At 41.2% G+C, this 25418-nt stretch overlaps 1 protein-coding gene across 1 annotated transcript in view; it reads right to left on the bottom strand.

Moving 5' to 3' along the window:
* The window catches only part of klhl5 (kelch-like family member 5), a 36885-nt gene extending 13331 nt beyond the window's left edge, over window positions 1-23554 (bottom strand). Inside the window, exons 1-5 of the mRNA XM_085162321.1 lie at window positions 22160-23554; window positions 15342-15530; window positions 6906-7042; window positions 5268-5464; window positions 3773-3985 (exon numbers count right to left, since the gene is read on the bottom strand). Of these exons, the coding sequence (XP_085018447.1) occupies window positions 3773-3985; window positions 5268-5464; window positions 6906-7042; window positions 15342-15530; window positions 22160-22980 (1557 nt within the window). The 5' untranslated portion in view covers window positions 22981-23554. The remainder of the gene's footprint in view (window positions 1-3772; window positions 3986-5267; window positions 5465-6905; window positions 7043-15341; window positions 15531-22159) is intronic.
* Window positions 23555-25418: the final 1864 nt, after the last annotated feature.

The following is a 25418-nucleotide window of genomic DNA, read 5'->3' as shown; positions in this document are numbered from 1 at the left end:
CTTTCATTTTAGTGCCATCATTTTAGCTGTATATTTACTTTTTCCAATACTTGTACCATATCTTGTATTTAGCACTAAAAAAATACAAGAAATGAACTCATTCAGTGCTAAAAAAAATGCTGGCATCCTCACGTATTAAAGTGAAAATCTAAGTGGTAAGTAAACATTATACCTGTAAAATAAACTAGCATATTAGCACTGTCGTATTAGATTTACAACATCTGTTTTTTTAGCATCGTGTTGTTGGAAGGCGGGCTTTTAAATATATAATACATTGTGATAAAGGTTTGCAGTAATCCATATTCTTATAAACATATTAAGAGACAAGGCACACCATGATAAATATAATAGCATCTTTTCACTAGTGCTCTGACCTTGTAGTGTTGTTAAAAATAAAAAATTAAAAAACAAAACAAGGGGAAGTGTTTTACTGAATTTCCTTGACAGAAAAATAAAATCTCATTTTAATTCTTCTCCCTGGTCTATACTGCCAATTTTGCTTCCTGAGATATCACATAGAGAAACTCACATTCATATTGTTTTTCTCCAGATTACAAGCAGCAAGCTGTGCCTGTCTTGGGAGAAGACTTTGCACTATTTTTGGTAGGCTGCATTGGTTTTTGCCATTACTTTACTATTACTGAAATAAACTGACTGTGGCTGTGTTCATTAATTTACTCAGCTGTTGTCAGATCATCTGAAGAGCTTTGCAGTCTCATTTTTTCTATAATCGTGGCTTCACAGTAAGGTGCTGGGGTCGTTGTGGCTCAGGATATAGAGCAGGTCATCTACCAATCAGAAGGCTAGTAGTTCAATCACAGTCGGACACTGGACAAGATACTGAACCCTGAGTCACTCCTGACACATTCGTCAGGGTGTGAATGTTAGAGAGAAGAATTACAGAAAGTTATGCTTTGCTGGCAGCACTGTACAAACTAATAAGAATTAAAACCCAACAAAGAAGTCAAATAGGCTAGCAAACGGTCATATCCAGAGCAAACTAATCTTGGTTCACTAATCTGACCCAAAAAATAGGACTAACAGTACTTATAAAAACGTTAAAGTGCCTGGAATATGATAATTTATCACCATGAGGATAATTTGAGTGAAGGCCTATTAAGTGATCATCATGTGCAAGTTTTATTAAATTCTGACAAATAGTGTAGAAGGATTACCAATTCTTGTGAACTGTATCCAGGTGGCTGCACATCAGATGACTTAAAAAGGCAGCTTTATATATTAACCACAATTATTAATATAAACTTTAAACTTAAAACACATGGAGTCTGGATGAGGCAGCTATTTTCTGCAACTTTCAAGACAAAACAAAAGAATGAGTGTCAGTTTAATCAGTGACTATTATTGATGATGTAAGAGTGATCTTTTTTATATTGTCATTTATGCTCAGAAATATATAATCATTTGTATGCTGATAAAAATAATATCCTTATTAGGTCTGATAAGATTCTGTGTGTACCATGAGATGAGAGGAAGGAGCCTCAACGTTATAATTTCAATTATAGCTTTAGGAACTAGACTGTTCTGTTTCTTAAAGTGCAAGACTTCACACCTTTAAATGTTCTTCTGAGACATGACCTCTTGCAAGTTTCTGTTCTTATCATTTAGCGAGACGCTTACTTCTGCTTTTCTACATACCTCATACACACAGTTTAAGTTCATTGAAAGGTCATATAGTATAGTATAGTATGGCTGGAAACACACGCATACACATGCACCTACACACACACACACACACACACAGAATACGGACGCTGATGTTGTTCAGATATGCCTGCTTAAGAATGTCACGTGTATTTGTAATTGCATATTCTTGTATGTGACAATAAAAAGGGCTGTAGCGAAGGAATCAGTTGAAGTGAGCTGAGTTCAGGTGAAGGAATCTTTTCCTCAACTTTGGCTGACTTCCCTCGCGAGCCACAAACACAGAGAGCACCTTCTTGCCTTGTTGTGTCGTGCAGTTGAGTGTCTTGTGTTCCAGCGGGGTTTGTGCCTAGATAAATCCAACAGATGAAGACACCCACGTAGGCTTCAGCTGCCAACATGCTCCATCAGACCTGCTTGTCGGTTGTCATCCTACCTAAAAGCGCTAAATTTCCACTGGTCACAGATATTGTACAAGCTGTCATACAGCTGTTTGGTGTGCACCGTCAGGCTGATGCACTTCTGAGGAGATTAGATGAAGAATATATATGTCAATGTGTATGAGTGGGAACAGGGATCGGGAATTAAAACATTTCATCTGGTGAATTGACATCCTCTTGATGAATAATAACATGGTGGCCTAGATAGAGAGCTGACTAATTGGCTAATGAATATTGATTGGTTGTCTGTGTGAGGTTTATGTTTCACTCTATTGGCATTTCACAGCTCGTGAGGATCCTGAATGCTGGCTTATTTGTCAGTTTGTCATGGTGGCGGTGGGGGAAGAGCTGTCACACATGATACACTGTTAAAGGTAAAAATCAACCCTTGGCTCTGTGCCTCTTTTGCTTTCAGTCGCTCTGCTCTGTTGCCACTCTGCTGCTTTACCCCTCTGCCATCCATCTTCTTCCCTGATTACATGTTACAGCTACTTGTGATTTCAGCTGACCGGGGCGAAGCCATATATCTGAGCTGTTCATGCTATAAAGTGCCAAAGAACAAAAACAGGGCGATGTATAGATGCCGACAGAGATAATGGAAAGACCTGGGGGAGAACTGAGGGAAATTGTTGATAAGGGAGATGAAGAGAACAGATAATTTAGCCGCAGTTACGAGAGATATCACAGTTAATTAAGGTTTTAAAAAGTGTGTGTCTGATTATGCGTGTAGCCCTGGGCAGTAAGTGAAGTTCTGCTTAGCATAAAAACTTCTGAGCATTACAGTATAAGTCAGATGCCTGCCACACATACTAGACAGCACATATAGCTATGACACACTTGACAGAGTAATGGTTATGGTCCCCAGCTGTCTGAAGAGGACAGTGAGACAGAGAGACATAACCAAGAGGCCCGAGAGGAGAGAAAAAAAGGACGAGTTAAATTTGGCCAGCACACCGTCAGGGGGGAGACAGATGCACACTCCTACCGTGTACTTTGCTGTTACACATATGAGGACATAAGCATCTTTGACATCTCCCAAAATAAAATCAATAAAATATTCATGCAGGTCTAGCTTTGAAAAGCAAAGACTAATGCAGCACGCTGAGTGAAATGGTCAACAACACAATATAAACACAATATAAAAACAATGTGCTCTTTGTTAGCTAACAGCAATCAATATATTTTTATTCTAAGAAACCCATGAAGCGCTGCACATCGAGACATGTCGTCTTCACGGCTAAATCTGGTTGATCAGTTGTTAGGCTTTAAACAGACACGTCTAATTGTCTGTGTATGTCTAAATTTGATCCGTAAGCAAAATGTATTAGGCCACTTATTTTTTTAACTATAAAATTCATGTTTACTCATTGAGCAATTTGCTTTTGTTTGGAGATCTAAAAGGTCTAAATTTTGTTAGGAAACCCTTGTGATCAGACAGTAACACATCTAATCAAAGTACACAGAGCAGCATTATCCGATGTTTACGCCTTTGATACGCTTATGCAATGTTACGTTTATTTCCTCCCAGAGTTGCCGGGTCTACTTATTAATGCAACTCTGATAATTAATTGAATTTTCACCAGGATCTCTGTATTGTGCATCTGTTTGTTAAATCTTACCATTTAAATTTTCTTGGTAACCAGTGACATTTACCTCTTTGACGCTCTCACCTGTGGTTGCAGCAGCGGGAGTCTGATATGAGCCAGCAGCCGGGATAGGTGGCGTTGTCGAGTGGAAGCGTCATGACGGACCCAGGTTAGTAAAGACGTAACCACAGTTTCCTCATCCGGCACGTTAATCTCATCAGATGTGAGGAGCCTTTCCATCTCCTCCACTGGTAGTAAGAGGAACTCCTGGCCTCCAACCACCTCCAGAAAGTGCTCCTGGGGGTGCAAAGAAGGTTAGAGTAAAACTGAAGGATGGATGAGATGGACTAGAAGAGAAAGACAAAAGTGGGGGGAGGGGGTTAGAATAGATGAATAATGCATTACCAAAAAAAAAAAAAAGAAGAAGAAGAACAGCAGAGAGGATTTGAGAGGAGAGAGAAAAGGGATTAAGGGTTTGAAGAATACAAGTGGAGGGAAGAAAAAAGAGGAGGAAATTATAGCTTGAGAAAGGTCAGATAAAAATGGAGAGGAAAAGCTGCAAAAGGGGATCTGGATGAGAAAATATGAGATCTATTGAGTCACAAGATGGGAAGAGATGATGTGACAAAAATTAATGAGTGTAATCGGTTAATCTGACAGTTATTTGCTAAATGAACTGATTAATTGCTTAGTCTATTTGCAGCTCCTTAAATTGCAGATTTCCCTGCGTGTTTTTGTCAAACAGTCCAACAAGCTACAGCTGATCACAATCTTGTGAAAGCTTATTTCTCATTAGATGTAAAAAAAAAAACAAAACTCTCAACACATTTCTACCATCTGTAAAATTAAAAGAAAAAAAACAGAGAAAAAAATGTGACCTGAATAAAAAGGTAGGAATCTAAGCAGTGTCGGAGTCATTCTTGTTTAGCTCTTACACAAAGACTGCAATAATCCTGTAAGCTTTGTGAGTCTGAACGTGTGTTTGAGAGTGAATTACAGACACTGACAGTCACACCCAAAGAAAGCCACCTTTATGACATAATTACCCGAGATTAAACCTTAACAATAATCCACTTACAGAGAACTGGAGAGAAAAAGAGTGGAACAGTGCTACCGACAGAGACAGACACGCAGAGTGACGCTGGATGAAAAATGAGGCATGTAGAAAAAAAACACCACACAAAAAAACAAGAGAACAAGAAAAAGAATAATCAAGTCGATGAAGGAGCTATTTCACCGTCACCATAGCAACTCTGTGCTGAAAAACAGCCCTTGTGGCAATAATGATTGTGGTGCTGTGTGAATGAGGAGCCAATTTGTTACCAAGAATAAGATGAAGGCTCGGGGTGACTGGATTAATTAAAGGATTTTAAGTGTGCCTTAAAGCTGTACTGAGGTTAAAGGTGAAAGAATGCTCTTAATTGTTTTTACATGTCACTGTTAAAGAGTTGCAGTCTACCTAGATCCGCAACATCATTTCCAGCGCTGCGTTTCCCAAAGCAGTCTTTTCATTCATTTTCGTGTGGTGATTCTACAAGCAGGGGAGGTATACAAAGATGTGAACTGGCTTTGTACCCACCATGGTGTAGGCGTGAGCAGCCCGATGCAGGTCATGGCAGCCCTGAGCATCAGCATAGGAGCGGATGCCGAGACAGTTGGAGGGGTGGAGCTGCTTCATGAGGAAGGAACAGCAAGCCTGAACTACAGATGACAACTGCAGCAGGCAGGAGGCTGACAACAGAGACTCAATGGTGTCTTCCCTCAACTCAAGACGGCCTGGACGACATGAAGGGAAGAGCAGAGGAGCAAGATGGTGAAGAAAGAGAATTTAAAACGTCATAAAAATGGAAATAATGAGACTTAATGTTATTTAAGAGATCTGCAGTACTGCAACAAGATCACGTGTGTTCATCTTTTTAAAAAGAGAATAATCATTAAATATTTAGTTAATATAGAAAATGTAAAGGCAGCTAGAAAACACTTCCTGGAGATCTTAGCCATTAATAGATGTTGAGCTCACAGTAATGTTGGTGCTTGTTTGCATAATTTAGATCTTGCAGAGTACTGTACAGGACCTAGTCTGTTAATCCTAGCATGTCTTCATACTCTCTGTAATGGAGTATACAATGGACTAACCACACAGTTTACTTTTGCATTTTGCATGTATATTTTGTATATTGTATTGATGCATTTATATTTGTATATACTGATGCTGGAGCACAATTTCTAGATGGTGATGAGATGATGATCATTTCCACCCCCCAAAAGGAGGATAAGCCACAGAAGGTCATTGCTGCAACAAGATCACGTGTGTTCATCTTTTTAAAAGTCGATTGAAGAACTTTGAACAGCTTCACAAGGAGTGGACTGAAGCTAGTGTCAATGCATCAGGACGCACCGCACACTGAAGCCTTGAGAAGACTGCAGCAACTGTCTGCAGCATTTCTAATGTGAAGGCACCACAGCCCTCTACGAGGAGGTTTTAGAGCACTTCAAGCATCCATCTGCTGACAGGCTTTATGGAGATGCTGTTTTCCTTTTCCTGCAGTACTCAGAATCTGCCAACAGAGCCAAAACTACTACCAAACTATGAACTATGAAGAATGTACACACAGCGTTTAGATCATCTTCATCTAGACAACAGGTTGTGTGTACTGAACTAGAGATAATGAATATTTACTGGAAGTGAAATATTCTAAGAATACTGGGTGTTATGAGATCTATCATCAAAAATAAAAGCAGAGTACTGCAGTAAAAATATATAAATAGAGAATTTGGTGCGTTTGTTAACAATTTAATGTTTTTTTTAAATTCCAAAATCATGAAAAAAGAAGTGGCCATGTATCCATAAAGAGTAAGGTGAACATAGAGTTAAGTGATAAAAGCTGATGTCAATGCCCACCCACATCCACTAATGGCACAGAAGCATATTTGCAAATCTCTTTAAGATGCTTTTGCCTCTGCAAGCCACCTTGCAACCCCCTTCCAGTCCAGCTCATCCTTCTTATGGTATGTAACTGAACTGATGGCATGCATGCTGTCACTGATGTCTGTTCTGTTCTATACTGTAGGTTTGTCTTGCTGCTATTCAGTGCATGCACATGGAAGAGAACCACACAGCCAAGCACTATTTACTACAGAGAAGAAAAAAACAATAATTCCTTCTTAAAGATTATCCTGTTTTTCTAAAAAGAAAGGGAAGTTGACCACTATATACCTGTGTATGCATATTGCACCAGGACCCACAATGCATCAGGGTCTACACCCTCCATCTTCACCTCGTCCTGCTTGGCTTCCCGCACATCACTGGTGAACATTGCAGCAAAGTAGTCAGACACAGATGAGAGGACAAGCCTGTGAGGACAGAGTGTCAGGGATCAGTCACAGAAGACGGATGGCTGTAATGGAGCAACAGAAAAAGTTCACTTTGACCTTGCTGACAGGATTGGGTCAGAACACAGATCAGAAAAGGGAAAGAAGAGGCACAACAAAACCATCTGAAGAATGAAACAGAAGGAGAAACCTTAAGGAATAAAATAAAAATAAAAAAAGCTTGTTGCATTGTCAAACAGCATATGCCTTTGGTTAAAAACAATCCCCTGAACTTTCTGAAACTTCCAATCTGATATTAACATACAGCCACAGTAAAAGCCTAAATGTCCCAATCGACTGATTTGTCTCTTTTAACCTCTTTCCGTTAAATGTTAAAGTCTACAGGAATAAGGAAACTGGTCAGACTTCAGCACCAGGTGAGATTTCTGGAGCAGTTAGGAATGCAAAGGTCTCATTATATAATCTCCTTTTTAATATGAAGGTCGCTGAAAGACCTTTATAATAGAGAAGGAAAAAAATTAGTTAGAAACCAGTGTGTGCAGAAAATGGTAAAAAAAAAAAAAAAAAAAAAAAAAATTATTTCACCAGTAGAGATTAAAAAAGACACCTAGTGTCCCCTGACCTTCAATCCATTCTAAAAACATACAACCATCCATTTAAAAAACAAATGATGCAGAGCCTGAGATCTTTACAGAAACATAAATGCTATTTCAACAACATTCAGCCAGATTTCTGTCTAAGAAAGGGGAGACTGCAGCTACAACTTTTCAAAGAAATACACAGGCACAGTTTCTGGACTTCCTTCAGTGTGGTACAGCACAGTCTTTGACAGTAATATGACTATAAAACCTAACTCATGATGATTCAGACCTCTGGCTTGGAAGATTCTCTCATGATCCATTCTTAATGACTTGCCACTCAATCCTTCTATCGTACTGCCAGATCCAGTCAAAAGTGAAGCCCTCCTCTGCAATGCTATCCAGTGTGCTCAGTTGGGCCTTGCTTGACACCCCTCATTTATGTAGTATACATTAATTCAAGATGTAACTTTACTCTTTGAATAAGATATGTGTTTAATTTACCCACTGCTAGTTTCTTAATCTTTTTGCACACACTCATACCCCTTGGAAAAAAAAAGGAGAACAGAAACATGAGCAAATCTAGTGATGACATTAAGGAAGAAGAAAGAAGACAGAAAGAAAAGAAGGGGGAATTTGATTATAATAAGACAAGGTTAATGTAAAATTTAGTGGCAGGAAAGTCTGAGGAAGAAGTTAGCTAGTGTAATGGAAAGAAAGTGAGATGAAGGACAGAGAAAAATTATCTTAAGGTCACTTGTAAGAAGACAGTTAATTAATTCCATTCTGCAACAATCCATTAACCTTTCGTGCCACTGTAAAGTTACACACAGGCACACAAACATCTAGGCATTACAACAGCACTCATTGGTGAATATTTACTTCCTGCTAGAGATGCCTTTGCACATGAAACCTCCAAGGAAGGATGCAAAATGCCATTGACATATATTTTTGATATCTGATCTAAATGTATCTGAGTAAAAGGCTCCCGAGTAAACCTTCTGAGGTGCAGAAACTAGTCAGTTTAACTGATTAACGTAAAAATAATTCGAAACGTTTGTTCAAGCAAAGTCCCAAACATGACCTGAATGATGACATAAACTTGTGACTCATATTAACATGTTAAACTGGCTTTGTTTGTGGCTACTTGAACATGAGTGTGTGCATGCACTGAATGTGTATAATCTCATTACTGAGTGTGACACTGGGACCTTGACAGATAGCCTGAAGCAGAGAAGAGCTGTGTGAGCGTGTGTGCAAGCGCGTGTGTGTTTATTGTGCAGACAAAGATGTCAAAAATACACTACAGTCAGCAGGAAGTCGTTCTGTCAGTATTCTAGTCAGGTATCCCCCCCCCCATACCTCTGTCCCTGGTGCACACACACAAACATGTTCCCTTAATTTTTCATGGGTCTCTGTCTGACTAGCTGTGAGCGACACAGGCTGTATACAGCACTGGGTTATTTGCACACAAATGCACTGCGCTGAAGACAGAGACAAGACAGGCAGTGTGTCAACGTGTAATGGAAAGAGCAGAGAGAAGACAAAATGCCAGAGTGGAGAGAGCAGGAAACAGACGAGTTGGACTCAGGAAAGGAGGGCAAGCGCTGGAAACTGAACAGTGTGTCTGTTTGTGTTTCAGTGTGGATGTGATGCTTGGTATAGAGACACAGTAGTGGAAAAACAGAGAGGGGAAAAATAACAAGCAGGTCGTGAGAAAGACTTGCTTGGATACTGCAACTTTTTGCAGTATCTCTGAAATACAGAGTTAGAAGAGAAGGACCTTTAACTGATAGCTTTGCTGCCAGTCCAGGGATTTCCTATATAAATCTATTTTGGGGCTTTTTACCTGAAACAGTTTTGTTAATTGGGTCTTCATTAGCTCATGTGTATTGGTTGTATATTTTATCAGATGGTAGGAAAAGCACAGATTTCTTCCATATATTGCTGTAATTGATTTTAAAGTATGTGCACTGCCTATGGTTACCCCTCTAAACTCTTTAGTACAGACTTTAGTACAGAGAATAAATTCTAATGGTACGTAGGGTTTGAACCATCAGATTTACTACACACATTCACATCACACTTGGGTTAAGCTGTAAAAACATATCAGTCTATTACATTTTCAGCTATAGCAACAACCCACTACAATACTCTGAGCAGGACCCATTGTGAACTGTCACATCCTCTGCAGAGCAAACAGACCTGGGTGGTTCATATAAGAAAAAAGCTCCTGGAAGTGGCTGTGCATTGCCCTTTAACAGAGGGGCTGAGGTTAACCAGATGTACACTGGCAAAACCCACCAGTTAGTTTTCCTCATCAAAGTCTTTATTCTTGTAAAACCAACCTTATAAACCCTCTGTTAAAGTTCAGCTCATAGCTGATTCTATTGGCTCTTCTAAAGGGCCCTACAGTCTATTATCCCCCACAGTGTATCAGCAAAACTGAAGACTCTTGGTCTTGCAGTAATGGAAACAATGAACCGCAGCGCACCTACCAATCAGTCGATATACAGTGATGGCAAAAAAAAAACAAAAAACAAAAGGTAATGGTATACTTACTAAAAATCGGTGAAGGCAGCGCTTAGAGAAGTAGGTACAAAAATAGATTTGCAGCATAATGTGCTGCCCCAGAGACTAAAAGGTACAACTGTGCTCAACATATTTATGCATTCACAGAGTTTTGGGTTGGGTTGGGTTTTCCTCAAAGTGCACTGTTTGCAACAAACTCTGCAAGAGATAAGCAGCTACACGCGGTACAAGTAGCCTACTCAGCGTGTACGCTGCATTTGTCTGTTTACATGTAAGATAAAGAGAGAGAGAGGGAGTGTATATTTTAGTCCCAGAAAAGCACTTTTATCCTACACATATAACAAAATCAATCCCTAACAAAACAACCACTTTCAAGCAAAGATGTCGTACTCCTACCTTGGCGCACACACACACACACACACACACGCACACACACGCACGCACACGCACGCACACACACACACACACACACACACACACACACACACACACACACACACACACACACATTTGAGACAAACAAACACTCAAATACTTCAGACGCCAACACACTCTTTCACATGCAGCATTAAGATTCTCCTACAGCAGGGTCTTTTGTTTGTCACCATCTGTGCCTGGAGGACTAAATCAAATGAGGCAGAAGAGGAAGGCGAGAAAGAGAGAAAAGAAGCCTTTCTGCTGGTGGAGGGCCACTTTTCTGTCTCATCCCTGCAGATGGACCCTGCTGCTTCGCCAGTGGCCATATGCCCAGGGAGTAACATCGACGGTGCAGTGGAGGCATGTGACTGGTGCATGGTTCAAACAGACTCTGGTACATATGGTACAGAGGTACTATAAAAATAAATCCTAGGAGCACGGCTGTGGTTCTGCTGTTTGTGAGAGATTCTTTCCAAACATCCTGCGTGTGCAGTATATGTGTCATCGTGCCCGTGTGTTCATGCGTGAGTGTAGATGCACGTGTTCAGATGTTGTGGTGCATGTGTCAGCACTTCATTCGGGAGTTAATTATAACGCTGCTGCATGTATGTGATAGTAGAATCCCTATTTCCAGCTGCTGTATTGTTTTTGCCTTGTGAGTCTGTGTGTGCGTGACCTGGAGAAACAAACTGAAGTGGGATCAAAATTAGTTCTGAGCACCTTGGCAGTGAGGCTCTTGTCTCTCTCTCTTTATTTTATTTTTTTTTAAACACTGTTTCCAATTGTTTTTTGTATTGACACGAGTCCAAAAAAACTATTCAGGCTATCACTCTCGTCCTCTACAGCTTTATATCAGCACTATTCTTTAAGCTAAGCTACTATAGAGTGACTGTGCCAGCCCTTAGGCTCATGATGTCCTGGACACTGTCTGTGCTTTTGAAAATATTGACTGTCTTTACAGCTCAGATTTTGGCATGAAGATTAATCTCAGGATCATGACTTTTTGATGGTAAAATAATTCAAACCAAAAAGAACCTCACATTAACAAACCATTGATTTATTAATGTTGAATTCTCTCGCAGCTGCTCTATTCCCATGTTGTTGCAGTATATTAATGACTAACCTCTTGTGGTTGGATTATCTCCGTTGTTCTCCAAACTGAAGTTTGGTCTGTTTACAGCATCCTGCCATGCCATTGCATTTGTCAAAAAACATCGGGAACCCTCAGGTTTAATTAGTTAGTGGTTCATCCTCCAGCTTCACTGTGTTATGCTTTGTGTTATGCTAACATAGCTGTGTCGCTAGCAATCACATAGCACAGCATTATATACCAGGTAGCCTAACTTCAGTAACCCTATAAATGTCACAACTGTTTAGTTTTCTGTCTTCATTTATATTGGAAGTGATAGCAGAGCTGTACGTTTTATTTTTTTCAGAAATCTCTCAGTAAGAACATGGTATATCATGTTTAGGTAACTAGTGAAACTAGCGAGCTAACTTCCTGCTAACTTCTAACTCCGTTAAATTTAATAAATTCTGTTTTCATGGATGCCTGGATGTTAAACGTAATTGTTAAACCTGCTAAAGCAGCAACGCTGATCATTTTATTAAAGTTGAAAGAATATAGACAGTTTTTAACTCTCAATGTGCTGGAGTGCTCGTTTGACTTTGGGACCTGAAGCGGACGGAGTTTTGGACCCAGATTACTCTGAGTTCGCGAGGCTCCTAACTACAGTAGCCGTAATGCTCCGACAATCCATCAAGCGGTGCGGCTTCATAGTTTACCAAAGTTGTACTACATTTTTTGACAGATGTTTGAGCGCCGTGTACCACATAAAATCGGTTCGAGGTCAGTAAGCACAACCAAAATTCATACATAAGGCGCACCGGATTGTAACGTGAATTGACAACTTTTGAGAAAATTAAAGGATTTTAAGTGCGCCTTATAGTGTGGAAAGTACGATAATACAGGGGTCTCAAACTCCAAGCAATCTAGCTCCTGAAGTTACTTTTTTTGCTAGGGAGGATTTGTTTGTTGTTGAGTTCAATGTTAAAATAAGTTCTTTAGGAAGCAAAAAATTATTTAATATGAAGGCAACATGAGCAGAGAGTACAAACATGTTGAGGGATTAGCTCTGTTAGTTCAGTGATTCATGTGTAAAGAAAACAATTTTCACTAGCAGTCAAAAACTAATGTGTACAGTTATGTCCGGATTTTTATGTTGTCAAATATGAACAAAATTATAGCAGAAGTGATGCCACGTGTCTGGCTAAAAAGAGAGTACCAATTTGTTTATTTTGTAGTTCAATGAAGGCTTCAGTTAGTTAAGAATGGGGGGGGGGGGGGGGGGGGGGGGGTTGCAGTTTAGTCTTTTTATACAATATTAGAAATTTAAAAAAAACAAACAAAACACTACATTTTCGCAAATATTTGTGGGTGTTTTCTTGTTTGTTTTTTGTACTACTTGAGCACTAAAGCGGCCCTCCAATGAGATGACAGTGCCAACAGTGCAAGTTTGAGACAGCTGATATAACAATGATAGCAAGCCATGAAGTGGCAGAACATTACATTTCATCTAGCCTAAAGCTGCGTCAACACAGGGAGAGATTCACAGCGATGTGGCGAGCAGAAACCATAGAAAGTGAAAAAACTACTCTGAAGTTGGTTATGTTGGCTCACAGAAAATCTGGCGTGGTGTGTATGTTTAAATATAGGCTGCAGTGTCGTTCCATTGGTTTATCTAGTTTATCTGTTCTTTTCCAACAAAAAAAATCTAACCAAATCCCAGTACTATCATACGGAGCCCCTCTGATGACATGGTCGAAAAAATAAATAAATTGTGGCCACAAAATACTACTTTGCGGGCATGAAATGGGTATAACGTGCCCACGAAATACTTATTTGTGGCCACGAAATACTATTTTGAGGCCACAAAACACTTGACCAATAACCGTGATCCTTCCCAGGCCCTTGCAGTTGGTTGACAATAAAATCTATCCCAGCATCCGGATCATACTTACGTCTGCAAAGCAACTGGGCTCTCAATATCCTGTTTAAATTTTTCTCCGTAATAATGGTTCCTTGCAGTGCCAGGCTTTTCAAAATGCATTTGTAGCTCATTCCCAGCCTAAAATTGTCAGGGATCTGAGTCTGAGTGACCTAGAGTCCCTGAACAGTTGTGGACTTATTATATTATGTGTGTGTGTTCTGCACTGCTGCTGTTCCTGCATTCCATGTTTGTGTATTGGCAACTGAGGGTGTGTGTGTGTGTGGGTGGGTGCGGTCGTGAAAGGCACCTTCAGGCCTGGTGGGTGTGGCCCTGCCAGCTGACCGGTCACACCCAAGGATCACACACACACACCTGGCACCGATCAAGCCTCGTCGGAGGAGCTACAAAGCAGTGTGGCTGAGAGCTCCTCGACGCTGGATCGTTGAGTGACTACCCGTCAGTGTTCCCAGCAAAATCAGTGAGTGCGAGTCTGTCGCTTTGTAGTTGTGTGTTAACGGCTTCCTCTGTGGATTTTCCAGCAGGAGTGCGGGAACGGGAGAGCAGCGAGCACAACTTTCACGGGAGCGGAGACACGGAGCAAGAGCACTGAGAAGGAGACACGGCACGGGAGTTGGAAACGCATTGGGATTTATTATTGTGTATTGTTTACTTCACTGTAAATAAACGCACTGCATTAATTGCACAGAGTTCCGCATTTTGAGTCCTCCTTCCCCACACACCCACGGTCTGCCACGTAGACCATGACAAAAATAAAACTCAATCATACTGTCTCTGGCCATGGTGTATAGGTTTAGCCTACTCTTATGCTTATGTCTCTACGCAGCTGTCCAGGAATTGTATCAATATGATGTGCGCACATTATCTATTTCGTTGCCACAAATGCGTAATTCGTAGCCACGTTATACCCAATTCGTGCCCTCGAAATAGTATTTCGTGGGCACGTTATGCTATTTCGAGGGCATGAAGTAGTATTTTGTGGCCACAATTTATTTATTTTTTGGACCATGTCATCAGAGGGGCTCCATACTATCATGCTACTGAAAGGATTAAATAAATTAGGATATCGATTTATATCACTAACGCATCCACTATCTTTGTAATGCCATTATCTTTAAAGGTAAGATCAAGTGTAACACAAAACACACATTCAAGTAGTGAAATATTCCTTTACACTGTATAGTAATCAGTTAATTAAAAGGTTGAGCAGAGTCTTAACTTGAAAGGTTTGTGTAATATTCATTATGTTGATGTGGATGATCGATATTTTATTATTCAATTATTCAATTATTCTTGTATTTTACCATTATAAGTGTGATAAGGATTGTTCTTCCCTTCTATATTAAAAATAAATAACAAATAATAATAAATACCATCAAAATTTGCAGGCTTATGTGACCTTGATGATGGAAACAAAGTCTAACATCATTTTTGTTTTTTCACAACCATTATTAGATACAACTTTCCAAATGAGTGTCGTTTCCTGTAAAATACCTAGAAGTCATGTACTACCTAAAATTACTTATACATTACTTAAATTAAAAATTAACTCATAGTATAATTATTTATTGTAGCATATCTACTTTAGGTATTTGTAAGTAAATAGAATTACACTGTAATTTCAAATACAGTACACTAAAAATCCATTCAATTGCAGGGGAATTACGCTCTTAATTGCAAACCGCATTACAAAGTGTTACCGAATGTAGTAGTAATGACAATAACCATTAGCATCACAGCCTTTGCTGTCCGTGTATTAGAATTTTAGTGCTCCTTTGCTCCTACCTGTGAGCAGGTATTCGCCTCTCACCAGCCACCAGTATGACATCACAAAGCTGTCTAGTCCGCAGGTAGCCCTCCATCTTGCGGAAGGTGACATCAGCATGGGACAGAGCGGTAAACATGCACTCCTCCGGACACGCGCACTGCTCCATTGACACACATGAGGACAGCGTGGCACTACTGTTAGACGTCCTGCGCCCACACAATGGCACACAGACAAGGACAAACATTCAACAAACACACACGGACAAAGACAGAAAGAGAAAGAGACAGAAACTTTCAGTGGATTTATTGGTGAACAAAGAGACAGATGTGTGAAGAGAGCTACACCAGCTGCTCTGAGTCATCTAATGTACCCTCTTTGTATCATTCCCTCACACGTATTCGCTCTCTTCTTCACTTTTCAACAAGGTTACTGTATGTCGCCAGAAGCAGACAAAAGATCTTTAATGGTTCAATTACTAGGAGTAAATGGCCAGATAAATTTAGCCCTCTTTAAAGAAAATCTGCCAATTAAATAGCTATGGGAGCTAAGCCCATAGGATATGCAGTAATTTACTCTGCTCCCTAATGGCAACTAGTTTCCTTGCATTTATACCAACAACAGGAGACAGAGCAGGGTTTAGGACCAGGAAGGCTTCGACATTACTGTTGAGTTTATTTGTGCATGCGTGTTTGTCAGAGATGAGCTACCCTGTGAATTATCAGCCATCATGGCTCCCAAACCAGCATTTAATTTACGTGAGCCAGTGCTGTACTTCCATTTTTAATTTAACAGCAGAAGAGGCAGGACCGGCCCTGCAGCACAAAGACATAAAAAATAAACTGATACTCCAAGGATAATATGAATTCAACTCCACAGTCAGGAGAGAACTCACACTCTTTTACTGAAGTGTGTGTGTGTGTGTGTGTGTGTGTGTGTGTGCGTGCGTGCTCAAAGCTCAAGCTGTTTCAAGTCAAACTGTCTTAAATTGCAATTTTTCACTTGCATGTTCTACCAGGAATGAATAAAAAGAAAGCTAGAAAGAGATACACAGACATAAATTGTGGAAAAGGTGTTACAAAATGTGACTTTTGTACAAAACAATTTAGAGATTGGACTATTTACTATTTACTCAGAAATCATTGTCATGTATTGGTGTAGCATGTTAAAAAAAAACTATCACTTGGCACTTGAAGTTGCTATACATATTTTCCGATCCATATTTTTTTTATACATGTTTGCACTTTTGTTGTAAATTGCTGTTATTCTCTTTCTACTATATGAAATTTGACTAATCCTGACATTCATTAAATACAATAAATACAGACAGACATTTCCCCAGAATTTCTTTGTGAGATGAAAATGTTTTACAGCACTGACATTAAATATAGGATTCATTAGCTCAAAAGAATGTGTAGTTAAAAAATTGTTCTTTTTAGTACTGGGGAATTACCACCTGACCAGGAATTTTTACATGGTTATTTGTGTTCACTGTTTTAGATTTTCCATCCTACACCTTTTACTGTTTTGTGTTGAGTCCCAATAGTCTTATCTGTTTTCCTCAGACATAGCAGGCAACTGTTTTGAGCACGGCAACCTCCAAAGGTCCTGTATACAACATAGACTGTATATTAAAAAGATGGATGCATCCTTTTCTTTCTGTTTATGGGTATACACATTTTCCTTTGAGATGCTTTTCTACAGACAAAATCTGCATCTTAATAAAAATTGTATTTTTGGTCCCCCACCCAACTTAGAAAGGGCATTTTAGGCAATGACTAAGCATGTATACATAATTGATGCATGCACAATACAGGAAAAGAGACCGTTTTACTGTTAATTTATGAACTTCCCTCTTATTTTTAGCCTTTTAATAAACAGAAATGTAGACTGAGTAAATGAAAACAAAACCAATACTCATGGTTAAAAAAAAGAGATTTATTACAAAGTTTATGACTTTTCTTTGGCTCTTTCGGGGTGGAAAAAGAAAAAAATCCTTTTTTGCTCAGGAAAACTAATATCAGAGTGATGCACCTTGCTGAAAAGCTCACACTAGGGCTGTGTCATATCATCCTGTCTGTGATTATACCACCACAGATTTTTACATCATATCAGAATATCAGTGATATAGCAACCCCACACCCTCACGTTCCCTAGCAAGCCTGGCAATGACACAATACCAGGCATGTTTGAGAGTGAGACCAGGTTAGCTCCCCGATGATGGTTTAGTAACTAAAAAGAGAAGAAAGCTACTTCAACAACCTCCAGCAAAAGCAGCACACTTTGCTTGCTTGCTTCTTGCTAAAGGGGGAAACGACAAATTTGCTTCACCGCTTGAGGCATCATCGAGTACAACCGGACTACAAAGGCTTGGCTGGAGGAGGATGTGCTAGCAACAGCTAATGCAGCAACTCTAATGCTGTTGCTGCTGGCATCTTGTCATAAATATAATTATTGCAAATTTCCTTGAAATAGTGTGATAGAAATTTGAGGATATATCACCCACCCCTAGCTAGTCCAAGCTAAAAAACAAAGAAACAAAAAACTTAAGGATTCAAAACAATAGTCTACAAACTGGAGTGTGACCAGAGAGTGGCTAAAGCCACCTTCAATATACTGTCTATCGCCTGCTCAGCATCAAACCTAATAACCTGCTACTACATATAATGAGGCTGTTGCAAATATTCTTAATGTGATTATAGTTGAATATAAAAATAAATTAGAACATTTGTGTGTGAAAATGAAATCTGTTGTGGAAAATAAAATCAGCATTACCACTTTTTGTCTCCCGAGTGACACAGAAAGCAAAGCTGGCTTTCCACGTTTAGATACAACGCTGCTGAGGGGTTAACGGCGCATCCAGGAGAGTGAGAGCAGTGAATGATTTATCCTACCGTAATTAGGGAACATAAGTGGACAGATGTGAGCTGAACAACTGAAGGTCAATGTTGTTAAGTTCTAACATTCATCTAGTTGTCATTTTCTTCCTTAAAAAATAATAATAAAAAGTTCTTTTGTTTTAGCAACTTTTCTCCATTCTGCAGCTGCTTCCATTTTCACAGCAGATACTCTTCCTGATGCAATCCCCATGGGATCTGATTCTCCTCTCGAAATCAGGATCTTTTGCTTGTTAGGCGAATGTGTGAACCACTACATATGGAGCCAGGCTGCTTCTATGTCTAACACGTTGTAATAACAGTGAGCTAACAACATATATAAGCCAGCTTAATAATTAGTGCTTGTGTCTATAAAAATATCTTAAAAATACAAAACTCTCAGATGCTCAAGACCGACAAGGATCTAGAGAGACTGGAGCTGTAACACAAGATTTAATGGCTCAACTCTGTTTGGGTTTTTGATAGCCCTAACACAACATTTTTCTAGCTAAAGACCCTTTATTTATCAATAACTGACAGATTTACATTTATGTGGACAGAAAAGCGACCTCTTAAACGGAGGTCCGCACCTGCTTGATGTTAGAGCAGGCATAACAAGGTCATCGTTTCAAACCAAGTTAATGCAAGCTTAGGTCTTACGAGATAAGAACTCATTTGTGACTTTAATGAATAAACTCTCACTCTGTTTAAAAAAAAAAAAAGTGCACCTGGTGTGTTTATGCACATATTTAGTGTAATCACGTGATTAGCAATGGGTATTGCTTAGGTTTTATCCGGTACCAGTATCAAACCGGTACTTTTGAAACGGTGCCGGTGCTTAAACGGTGCTCGAACTAGTGCTTAAAGAATGGAGAACACAAAATTGGTCCAAAAACCTCTCATGTTCAGCTGTTTTCCACTTTTTCTTTCGTCATTTTAGCCTTTTTGGCCAGGGTGAAGGGAGTATCTGCCATCAAACAAGAAGACAGCCACATGTAACTACGACGGTGTTTCCTAGTTCACCTTACATGCATTAATTTAATAACGTGTTTAGCCTACTCAACGTAAATTACACATGAACAACATTAAGCTACTCACGCAGAGAAGAACAGCTGCTGCTGCCATCATCATCCATCATCATTTCTGCTACACTGGCAGGGCTAGGGGCCAGGACTCTACTCTTTGGGTTTTTGGGGGATGTTGCTAACTCCGGGTCCGATAACAGGCACCACACCCGCAGTAGATGTGCACGATGTGAGGTCTCGCAGCAAGCTATCAAATACGGCGCATTTCTCAGCTTTTAACAAAACTCTATGTATTTCATCAGATTCGAGGAGATACCTCCTTTGCACAGTATCACCTTAAAGCACTTGTTGCAGGCTGCTGAGTTTGCATCTTTTGCTGAGAAGTACAGCCAGACTTTGACCGCTTCGCTTTGGGCATTTTTAATCTGTAGCTCTGCTCTAAAAGAACGTACGTACCTGGGCTCACCTACTATGCTCGCAAAGGTAAAATGATTGGCTGGAATCCAAAGTGTATGACATCTCAGGAAAAAAAAGCACCGAAATGTGCGCTGCTTTTCGGTCTGGTTACTACCGTTTATGTCAGAACCGGTGCCATAATGGCACCGGATACCGGTACCCATCCCTACACGTGATACAGCCAGGCTCATCTCTGCCTATGTGCATTCTCTCTCTGTCCTGTTCCAGCTTTCATATCTCCAACTAATCTCATTACTCACTCTCTTCATTCCACCTCATCCCAACATTAATCTTTGCCTCAATTTTCTCCCTCTTCCCTATCCCGTTCCAACCCTCCAAGGAGGCTTTTTGGCTGGCTTTCCTGCTCTCTAGCATGTGCATGTGTGTGTGTGTGTGGATGTGTGTCTGTAGACGAATGGTGTGGCTAAATACTGCCAGAGGAGACGGCTTTGAAGTAGGGGAACGCTGCCTTCCAGTCCCCTTAACTGAGCCTGGCAACCACTCAATATGGACAGAGAGAGAAAGGAGGAAGAGAGAGTGTGTGTCTAGGGCAAATCAACACCATGAAGCCAGATTTTTTAAACCCCCGTACCAGGCAAGGGCACTCACCCAACTGTCATTGGGTGTCTCTCTCCCAGCCTCTTTAATACGCTCACTTCCCAACACATTAGCAAGGGAAAAAAGAAGGAGTAGAGGGGGAGGGCAATGAGTGGCCAGGGGTGGGCAGAGATGAATGTGGGACAGGAGGAGAAAAAGGGTAAGTAAGGGAGGTACACCAGGATTAAACGAGGGAAAGCTGGGTGGGGTGTGAAAGTGAAAAGGAGAGGAGGAGATGAGTGGAGCCAAGCAGCGCCTTCAGTCGCTCTGGGATTCTGTGCGCGTCCCTTCCCATGTTCCCATTTGGGATTCTGCCACCCGTGTTTTGGAGTATCACACTGTACACAGGAGCTCTCTGAGGATGAATCGCACAGAGAAACACACAAACAAACCCCCACACACCACAAAACAAACATGCTGAAAAGCTACACATGTATGCAGCATACACTAATGTCTGGGTTGGTATGGCAACAATAATGTGTGCAAGGACATGGCTTCGTCCGTATACGTTTCCATTCAGACTCGTGCAGTGAAAATTTTCTCTGCCTGTGTTAACGAGGCATGTGCGTGTGTGCGTGCTTGTGTTACTATTAGGCAGAAGTAATTTGCCGTGTAAGCGCCGCCGGACTCCCATCATCACTGAAGATACGACATTAAGCCTTGCATAACAATGGGTATTTTTAAGACCTCAGTTTTCTCCTTCACAAGCAGAAACGTACACATTTGCGGTGAAAACAAGTTCATGAAGAGACATCAAAGATGAATCGTTTTTAAAAAATAGGTATATCAACTTTGGCTCTGATGAAAGCTGTGTGTGCACACGTGTGCGTGCATCGTTTCCAATGAACCTTTTATATTTTCTGATGTATGGGGAACACGGAGTACGATAGAAGGCTACCAGACGCATTTTGCCTGTATAGTTAACACACCTAAAGAAGCTGCCTAAACCTTGTCCGTATTTTACAACTGCATCACAATAATATAAGTGTGGTTAGGACATCCTAATTACCTTGTTTTCCTATCTCCAAGGCAACTATTAATTAAATGGCTTTTTCACACCACCACAGCTGGATGGCCACACAGATGCAACACACTTCTTTCCGCATGTGAACACAAGCATGCAGAACCCTAAGGATTAAGAATAAAAGCCTTCGGCTCTGATGCTGAAAACAAAACAATACAAATGTCAAGTGCAGTATGCAGCAACATGCAGAGCTCAGCCCTGGAGTCATATTGTAAATGACTCTGAAAATCCCATATGCACAAGAGTAATTTTCTGTTTGTGTTTGCATGCACCGTCTAATAACAGAGCCTGACTGGTGAAGCGTCATTAGTTGGTTGGAGGGAGAAATCAGTGCACCACACCCAAATGTACTCAGCCCTCACCTTCTCTATCCATCTTTCCATCTGTCTGCATGTTGAGAGTGGTGAGAGCATGCTGTCTGAACAGCCTTCTTATTCTATTAACTCATCAGGGGGGAATTCAGCTTCCACAGACCCTGTGTGCGCCAGAGATCAAAAGGAACAACAATAAAGAAAATAAATTCACATTTTCTATTTAATTGTATTCCTTCCTTTTGAGCTATTGTACTTGTTTAAGCCATTTCATTTGTCCTTAATGTTTGGCCTACTACAACACATGATTCCAACATAAATGAAAGTAGATCCCATCTTAGCAACGCACTAGACTGCAAACAGCCCAACTAGAAGAATTACAGCTTGCCAAATGCTCTTCTGATAAGTTGAAGCTAACACCGAGGAGTTCTCTACTTGTTCAAACTTTTCAGAGAAGTGTGCGTCTTTCACACAACTAAGTGCAGAAATTCTGCTCACAACTTTCACCTGAAAAGTCAGAAACTGCCAACAGCATCCCCCTACTACTACCTGCAAGAGCTGGAGTCTGTTTCCGGGTGGTTGTTGTTCTCCTCGTTGCATGCTGCTGCCGCCACCGCTGCTGTCGCCGCCGCCTCCTCCTCCTCAACCCCGGGGGGCTCGGGCACCAGCTGGGGTGCAGGGGGCTCCCCGGAGGGCTCCATGCTCGTCACGGGGCGAGAGCGACGTTGAGGCGGCGGGGAGACCCAGGACAGCGCTGCGGAGGAGCTTCGGCACTCTGGCTGGCTGAACGAGCGGGGACAGGAGCTCCCCGTCGCTCCAGCTGCCGCTCCTCCCGGACCGCCCCGACTCCCAGCCGGATCAGCAAACTTTCTGCTGCTGCCGCTGCCGTTACACAGGTTAGACCCAGCGCTGCCACTGGCCACCAGACCGCCGTGACTCCCCGCGCTGGGGTTTACGCTGTTTGAATTCGAGTTGCTAGAGCCGCTAACTGAGGGTCCGTCTCCGGAGCTGCCGCCCGCTCTCCTGCCGGGGAAGTAGTCTCCTAGCGGCGGGGAGTGAGGCGGAGGGACCGCGGGGTGACCGAACCACCTCCATCGGATCCTCAGGATCTGCTTCACATCGAACTCCTTCCGCGAGGAAGAGCCCGAGCCGCTACTCGACATTCCAGGGCTCAACACGAGGAAATGGCGGGGGAGATCCCGTGCCGCTCTGCCGTTAAAACTACACTGCACTGCACGCGCGTCTCTCCTGGCAACCGCACGCCCGGTAACCGCGACTGGAGGAGTGAGCTGAATATAGCGGAGTATACAGACACACAAAGAGAGAGAGGGAGAGAGGAGGAGGAGATCTACTCTTAAGAGCCATAGCATTTCAAGTAACCACAAACATCTGCCACAAGGACACGTTCATGTCACATCTCTGCCAAATGACACAGAGCTGAAAGAGAGTGGACCATCACCGTCTTTTTCCCCGTCATTACTCAACAGGCCAGACAATCAGTCGATATTAATTAATAGGAGATGGAAGCCAGCAGACAGGCAGTTTGTCGTGCGCGCTGAGGTCGATTAGTCGATCAAAATGAAAATAACGACCAACTAGGGCTTCTGCTAACTGTTTTCAGGATCAATAAAGTAATTTTTGGTTCTATCGATTAATCCCAGAGCACTCTGGAAAATGTAAGAAGTCCGTGAAAAATGTGAAATTGCTTGTTTACTAAAAGGATGCAACCTTCAAAGCTGAAAAAAAGAAAAACTGCTGTTTCACTTGGTGCCTGAGGCTGCCTCCTAAAGTCAGCCCCCACGGCCGCCATGTTAAAATGTCTAACGGTACAGCCTTAAAATGCATGTTTACAGCCTGCTGCAAAATACAGCGTTGGCAGAGTGAACATTTTGTTGCTGCTCTTTGATACTACTTCAAAAAAATTCATACAACTTAAAACTTTTTTAGCTTAAAAAGTATTAATGGGGGTATTTGACTTAACTCACTTTGCACTTTTATTTAAAAAAAAAAACACACAAGAGGAGAGGCAATACTGTCAAACTGTTGCAGTTTTGCTTGCAGTCACACGTGCACAAGTCCCCAAATCACAGGTTATAAACCAAACTCCACAGTCACACCCTGTATAATTAATAAACCTGTGCAGTGGGCCACCTTTACAGGCTACATGACTTCATTCTATGCATAGCTGCTTTCTTCTTCTTCATATTTTGGCTGCTCCCTTTAGACGTTGCCACAGTGAAACACCCCATCCCTAGCATCCTCATCTCTCTGCCTTCACTACATCCACAAATCTTGTCCGTGGTCTTCCTCTTTTTCCAACTTCAACATCCTTTGTCCGGTGTATCCTGTATCCCTCCTCTGCACATGTCCCAAACCATCTCAGCCGTTTCTCCAAAGTGTCCCTCTGATACACTCATTTCTAATACTACACCATCCTGGTCAACGTCAATGAAAATCTTAGCACCTCCTGCTCCACCTTTTTCTTTCTTTGTGTCCAAACCATATATCACAGTAGGCCTCACTGCCATCTTATAAACTTTCCCTTTCACTCTTGCTACTTTCCTTCTGTCATAAATCACAATCTCCACCTGCTCCACCCTACCTGGTCTCTCTTTGTCACCTCTCTTGTCCCCCCAGGTGTATGTCAGTAGAATTCACAGACAACAGTGACCTTTAAGGAAGCCCATAACTGCATTTGTGTGTATTTTTAAAGGACTTTCTAACGAATTACGGTTCACTGTGTGGCACTTCAGTTTTGCTGAGAGAAATTCTTGTAGTTTTTTTTTTTAAAAAGTCCACGCTAATTAGCTGATATGTGTGTGTGCGTTGCACCCACGCCGCTTATGAGTGCAGCTTGCCAACCAAGCTACCGCTCCACCCTTTAATCCACATCTGGCTCTAAAATAAAGCAACAGGGAAACAGCTCAAACCTTCCAAATAGGGGTGGGTTTTTATAATCGATTTATCGATTAAAATCGATTCTGGCTTGGATAACGTAAAATCGATTCATTAAAATCCTGAATTGATTTTTTAATATAAATTTATTTTGCCCGAAATGCCAGAATCTCTGGTGAAATCTCACAAAATTTCAACAACCACCAAACAGCTAAGACAGTAAATGAGAGCAGGAACACGGATTCTGCACAAAGACGTAAACACACAGCGCAACCCGCTGATCAGAATCAGTTAGATGTTGCCTTTCTCACGGTCGGGGCTGAAAGCCGACAGCTCGCTGATTCTGATCTGTCGGCGGGGCCGCGCTTTGTCTTTACGCCCTTTATGCGCTGATTCTAAAGCTGTTAGTTTGATGTCTCTCCAAACAATATTGACCGAACCAGCAGCAAAAGAAGATTCAAACTACGCTTCACATAAACATCGTCATGGATTCACTCTTACTTTTACTGTTTTGCTTCGACCATGCACATCTCTCGCTCTCTCTCTCTCTCTCTCTCTCTCTCTGTACTGTTTTCTGCATTGTTACACACAAGTCTACCGTTGTTTACAGCTCTGTCGGCCGACGATTTTTTTTTTTTCGTTTTATATACTTCCGACAAGAAAACCTAATTTCTGGTTCAATACTGAACAAATTTAAACTTTTTAAAATTATGCAAAATGCAAAACGCTTAGCCGTGTCTCTAATAAAGAGTAACTTCAGAGGTAATGTTCATGTGTTGATTAATGGTTTTCTTTCGTTTTTGATGTACTGCAGAATATTTTTATAAAATCCCAGGCCAGGAAAATCGCCTTCATGTTTTTCTGTGTTTTATCCTGAGCTACTTTGACAGAAAGGCATCTGCTGTGATGCTCA

The sequence above is a fragment of the Neolamprologus multifasciatus genome, chromosome 6, assembly GCF_963576455.1.
Source record: "Neolamprologus multifasciatus chromosome 6, fNeoMul1.2, whole genome shotgun sequence".
Classification (NCBI taxonomy): domain Eukaryota; kingdom Metazoa; phylum Chordata; class Actinopteri; order Cichliformes; family Cichlidae; genus Neolamprologus; species Neolamprologus multifasciatus.
The sequence above is the reverse complement of the archived record's forward strand: the minus strand, read 5'-3'. Positions and strand labels throughout refer to the sequence as shown.